This window comes from Phaethon lepturus, unplaced genomic scaffold (assembly GCF_000687285.1).
Source record: "Phaethon lepturus isolate BGI_N335 unplaced genomic scaffold, ASM68728v1 scaffold55922, whole genome shotgun sequence".
NCBI classification, from domain to species: domain Eukaryota; kingdom Metazoa; phylum Chordata; class Aves; order Phaethontiformes; family Phaethontidae; genus Phaethon; species Phaethon lepturus.
The window spans coordinates 1,064-7,052 of NW_010523738.1; the positions used below are offsets into that span (position 1 = coordinate 1,064).

General features: G+C 40.9%; 1 protein-coding gene across 1 annotated transcript in view; it reads right to left on the bottom strand.

Moving 5' to 3' along the window:
- Positions 1 to 205: 205 nt before the first annotated feature.
- The window catches only part of IQGAP1 (IQ motif containing GTPase activating protein 1), a gene marked incomplete at both ends in the record, with an annotated part of 16,795 nt that continues 11,011 nt past the window's right edge, over positions 206 to 5,989 (bottom strand). Inside the window, 9 exons of the mRNA XM_010282182.1 lie at positions 206 to 369; positions 530 to 685; positions 1,662 to 1,870; positions 2,304 to 2,373; positions 2,468 to 2,539; positions 2,638 to 2,721; positions 3,872 to 4,042; positions 4,387 to 4,529; positions 4,897 to 5,064. Coding sequence (XP_010280484.1) covers positions 206 to 369; positions 530 to 685; positions 1,662 to 1,870; positions 2,304 to 2,373; positions 2,468 to 2,539; positions 2,638 to 2,721; positions 3,872 to 4,042; positions 4,387 to 4,529; positions 4,897 to 5,064 — 1,237 coding nt within the window. The remainder of the gene's footprint in view (positions 370 to 529; positions 686 to 1,661; positions 1,871 to 2,303; positions 2,374 to 2,467; positions 2,540 to 2,637; positions 2,722 to 3,871; positions 4,043 to 4,386; positions 4,530 to 4,896; positions 5,065 to 5,989) is intronic.

Consider the following 5,989-nt stretch of genomic DNA (forward strand, 5'->3'; position numbering starts at 1 on the left):
AAGTAAAGAGTCTTCATTCTCAATGGACAAACTCTATTCTTCTGTTATAGACTACATTAAGAACACACATGAAATTGGAAGAGGACAAAGGGACAGTTTAGCATTATCTGCATATTAGCACGAGACATAATGTGAAAACCGCCTCAATTTGAGAAATTGCCAAAATTGATTCAACATCAAGAATGTGCCGTATGCTACCACGTACTTGATCTCTTCCTGCAATGCTGTTTGGAAAAGCCGCAACAACAGGTATTCCTCTCTTTGATTGGATGCATAGTTATACAGCGTGAAGATGACAGAATCCATGAACTTTGTGGATTTGTTCTGAGGCATCTGAAAAATCAGCTTGGCCAAGTAGGTTGGGTTAGTCTACAACAACAAGAAAAATCACATAGTGTGCATGTCCACACAAGCTAGTGTCACCAAGAACTATGGTGGCACTAAAGCTACAGTGCATAAGCAAAGACTGTGTCAAGACATACAAGCTTCTATGACAAGACGTTACCAAGCAGCATTAGAAGCTGCTTACCTGAAGTAGGTAGAACAGATGCTGATAGGCTTCCAGTTTTTCTCTCTTCTCTTTGCTCAAAGCTTTCAAACCTCCCCTTTGTTTGTTCAGCATCATCATGTCAGACAGCTGCTCCTTATTCTTCTTGGTAAGTTTTTTGCTATGAGAAACAACATCCTGGAAAGAAAGAATAGGGACAGATTCCACTCTAAGTATTTTACAACAGGCAACACTGGAAAACAGTTGCATCTGAGAGACCACTTCTCTTGTACGTGGACAGGCAAGGTATGCCCGGGGCTATTGAAGTGAAGCATTATTTGCTATGGCAACAATTTCTCTGACTGGAAGTCCATGTTTTGCTTTGTCCCTAACTTGCTGAAATTGTCTAAAATCAGAGAAGGGTTGGTCACTCTTGGCAGCAATTACTATCAGAGCTGGTAGCATCCTGAAGATGCTTGAAGATGTTCTCCTTTTTAAATTGGGCTTAAAACCTAAATATCCTGTTTCATACTCAGCTAGCTCACTACCTCTACATACTCCAACAGTAACAGCACCTCCCACTGCAGGTACCAGCCCAAAAGCTGCAGCTTTCTTCCGAGATTAATTTCACTACAACAGCTGAGATGTTACACTGGGAGGAGGCTAGTGTCATGGCATCCAGGACCAAATAAAAAGCTGACCAGAACTTCAGCTTGAAGAAAAGGCAACGCCGTACCAGCAAGAGCTTTTTTTTGTGAATCAGCCATGTGATACAGGGGCCTCCTTTAACCAACAAATACCACGTGGCACTGAGTCTGCCTCCAAAATCACCTCCCTCACTGCAAGCTTGCATCATGTCATTTGTTTAAACGCAAAGGAGCAACAAAAGAGAGTTCTCAAAGCCTTCAAACACACAATCTGTTGCATTTATTAGGTCAAGATAGCCAGGTGTTTGGCTTTTTTAGCTTCAGGTCTTGTTTCTTCTCCTCCTAGTTTTCTTTCTAGGGATACATATTACATTAGTGGAATGGAGTAAGAACATACCTGGAGTAAAGTCTGCAGGTCTGGGACAACATTTTCTTCTGGGCCTGAGCACCTGTCATCCAAAGCCAGGAGCTCTCCATGCTACCACTGGGCCCAGGTCAATCTTAGTTGGTCTCCCATCATTTCTTACCTGCAGTGTAATTTTGTTCTTCACTAGCAGTCCAATTTTGATGTCCATGAGATTGAGGTCATTTTCCAGTTGTTGATTGGATCGGATCAAGGTTACAACTTCCTCACGCAGTTTCATTAGCTCAAGCTCCTCCTGAAAATCTTGGTCACTCTGATCGAGCAAGTGGACGAATTTCCGAACCACAGCCATAGGTGGGTTTTCAGCATTAACTTAAAATAGACAAGAAAAAACAGGGGACAGGAAACAGAAGTAAATATATGCCTTATCTATGTTTAAACAGCACATCAAGGAACAGCCAGAAAAAAATTAGCATCACCATATCTAAACAGCTTCTGACATTTTTAATTTCTTGAGCAAATCATGAGAGAAGCAAACAGTAAAGAACAAAGTCAGTATCAGCCCAGGGTAGTCCACACCACCAAAGTTAACTGCAAAGCTACGGTTCTATTTTTCAGTAGCTAAAGCAACAACTGGAATCAAGTTTTCCTTCAGCCTCAAGAACTACCTACTCTCCACACTGCCCTACGAACATCATCCCAATTGCTCTTCAAAAGTGTCCTGATGTTATAGATCACACTAGCAACATCTCTTGCAAATAAGAGATACAAGGCACATCAGCTTTATCCTCTTGGCGACACTTACTGAGGGTTTTGTAGTCTTCCCGCGCTTTGTTTGCTCGGATAAAGGCTTGAATTTTTATAACATCATTTATCTAGAATACAAAAAAAAAAAAAAAGCACTTGACTTCATTCTGGAAAGAGTACGAAAGTGAGGTACTGAATTCATTTAACAAGATAGCCTCTTACATGGTTTCTGAAATACTGCAGACGATCTCTGTAACGTCTTCTGGCTTGATACATCCTGGTCATTGACTGAATCTATAGAAGGGTAACCAAAATGCTCAGATAAAAACCTCTCCTGCAAAGTTCATTACACAAAAGGTTTACTAAAAAAGTCAGCGGGGAGCCTTCACTACCTTCACTACTTGGTCCTTTTGTGCTCGCAGGTAATCCAAACGGATTTGATATGCCTTCCTCTGCTTGTAGCCACGCCACTGCGACTGAAAACAGAAAACAAGCATACTGACTTTCGTTTTCTAATTAAAGAGCAGTAATTACAAATCTGAGCTTCTTTCTGCTCCTCAGCTTCCAACTTGCCTTTTGGCTAAGTAAAAAGTGAGGGAGACATGCTTATCTTATCAAGGGATATACAGTGTGAAGCATTAGCTATTTCACCAACTGTAATTATGAGAGACTTGAAATTACCCCATGAAGAGACTGAGCCTTCTGAACCACCGTCAGAGACCAAGGATATGGCTAAACAGTCAAGCTGACAAACTCTTCTACATGACAATCATGTGTTAGATGCTGCTGCTGGCAACAACAGTGATATAACATTATAAGCCTTCAGAGCACACTCTATGCTACCGATACTTGGAACAGAAGTTAGGCAAGGGGTTGGACTACACTTAAAGGGAGAGAGTGTTATTTTAATGAGCTGGGAGTGCTTTTGGTGTGGTTTTGTTGGGGTTTTGGGAGGGTTTTTTGGTTTTTTTTAAATATACACACACAGCACATGCTAATTAGGCAGAAAAAAACCACACATATACTGCTCAAATAATAAAGTGGTAATAGGGTGCAAAGCATCCATTTCATTTGCACACATTTCAGTTACAACACCAGAGAAAGATTTTTTCGTTGTTCTCCTGTAAACGTGCCCAATCTCATGCTGAATTATCCCATCATCTCTTTCAGGTCCTCAATGCTCTAAATACCTGGACAAATCTGACAAGAATCATCATCTCACTCAGAAATACTGAAAACCTTGTTGTTTCTCTTTAATTCATGAGGAATCACAGTCGTAATTCATCACATTATAATACCACCATAAAGACGTATGACACACTTCACAATGCCCTATTCCCAAAACACTGAATCGGATAAAAAAAATGATAGGTAAAGCTTCCTCAAGTAAGTTCTTCTCTCTGCAATTCTGACTGAGAAGACTTTATTGATTATATATGACATAGAAAAGCAAATAATACACCAGAACTATTTGGGAGAAGGAAATGCCTTTAGATAATTTGCAAAACAAGGTGAAGACAATTGTGTGCTGTAATTGCTTGAATTGAACAAGAACTGTCGATAAGCTTGCGTACAGAAAACGGTTGCAGGGTACAAGTTTCAAATGTAATTGCAGGATATCATTACCTGAATGCAAGTGATTGCTGGGACTTGCTTCTTCAAAAAATTCATTCTTGAGTTGAATTCCTGGCGAACAAGATATCCTCGACAGCAAGCCTGAAGTTTCGTAATCAAGTTCTCATTTGCCAGCCACAACTGCTCTCGGTTGTATGCCGCAGTGACTCCAGATATGGTGCTCTGGATTAATGTTGTGGTAGGAAGAAGAGCCAGAAAAGGAGAATGGATATACAAGAAACAGGATGTTACATCAGCTTTCTGTATTGTGCTTATAAGAAACTCCTAAGTTGCCTTTCAATAAACAGCAATACCATGGTCCTGTACCCTTTTACCAACAGACCAAATTTTTCTGAAATGGGACAAGGAGTTTTGATACATACAATCTGATGATATCCAGCGAAATAAATTAGTTACTAAGCTTGTCAACGTGACTATGGCATTGAGGCATTCTTAGAGATGCATTAAGGATGGGAATAGTAGGACTGTCAACTTTTCAGAAAAAGAGCAGGTGTTATCTACCCTACCTGTATCTCCTCGCGTGACAGCTGTGTGTCATTTTGCATAAATTCTTCTGGTTCATCCCATCCTCCCTCTTTGGTCCGCAGGTTATGATAATAATGATAGCCTCCTCTCACCCAGTGTTTCACCCATTCACTGCCGTTGCCCCCTAAGAGCAGAAACTGCAGTGTAAGTCTCAAAAACAGACAAGTGTTTTACCTTTCCTGCATGAAAATGTTACAACCAGGAAATCCACATATACAGATGCTCCTTCCTCCAAGCAAGAGAAGGAATGTTTCTGAGTCCCTAATGACCTCATACGAGAACTACCTAAACAACACATTCTCTCAGTGCAGAACATTCTACTATTCACTTTAAAAAAAAAAACAAAAAACACCAACCTTAGTTCACAAAGCATCCACAATTGTCACCTGTAACACAAGTCATCTCCCCACGGGCTTTTTTACCTCTGGTTCTGATTCCACATGCAATAATCTTGAATTTATTTCAATAATAGTTAGCTACTTGAGGTTCACCTGCTGCCATTTTTCTTCTCTTGACTTCTGACAGCTCTCGCTGGTACGTCTCAGCACATTCTGGAGTGACTCCGTATAGCCCAACATCCGGTGAACGCAAGACAACCAGGGTCTGGCTAACATCACCATGGTCTACTGCATCATTAATGGCCAAAATTCCTAAGGAGACTTTGATAACACAAGGAAGCAGGTTATCTCGGCATTCAGGGGCTCAGTGACTGACGAGCAAACAGAATGACAGAATAGAGCAAGGCAACAGGAACACACACAGTTGAGGGGGGTGTATATACACAAATATTTAAGCATCTATAAATACAAAATATAAAGAAAAACAATCAGACAACTTTCAGTATAGAAGCCTCTTCAGTACAGAGTGTCCAAACATACACAATACTTTACCTGACAGCACATAATTTGTGTGACCCAAGTCCCAGTATGGTGATCATTTACCACCAATATTTCTCAACACCACACAATGATCTAGCTCTACTCTGACATCCGTTTTAATTAAGGCAGTTTTTTCTGGCAGAGCCAGTCACAACTCAAAAAGGGCCTTTTCAACAACTCATACCATCCCTCCCTAGTCAAAAAAAGTATGTAGTAGTTTGTAAACGAGTCAAAAACCTGACTGGGAAAGGACAGGGGGCAGAGGAAGAATAACATGTCATTCCAGGGCTACTCCAAAACTGCAACTCAAATATAGACATATTCACAAGAGCACAGGAATCGCACTGACACAGCAGACACAAAATAGAGCAGTTTTCAGCACTAGGTAAGACTGCAAAAACATCTGTTCATGCATGGAAAGGTAAGGGTATCTGAAGATCTTATTGAGGCTTAAGGGCACATACTTTAATCCTGCTTTTGACCAAATGTTCCTTGGCATGACATTCAAGCTGCTGTCTTGCCAAAGTGCTCTGTGGGTGCAGAAACAGTGAAAAAATTGCACTGCTATTGCTGGGAACAAACAGCAAGATGAACAGGTAAAGTTCTACCCTACTCTCTCCACCCTTTTGTTTCTGGTTGGTTGGTTTTCTTTTTTGTTTGTTTGTTTGTTGGCGGGGGGGGGGGGGGGGGTTGGGTTTTGGGGGGT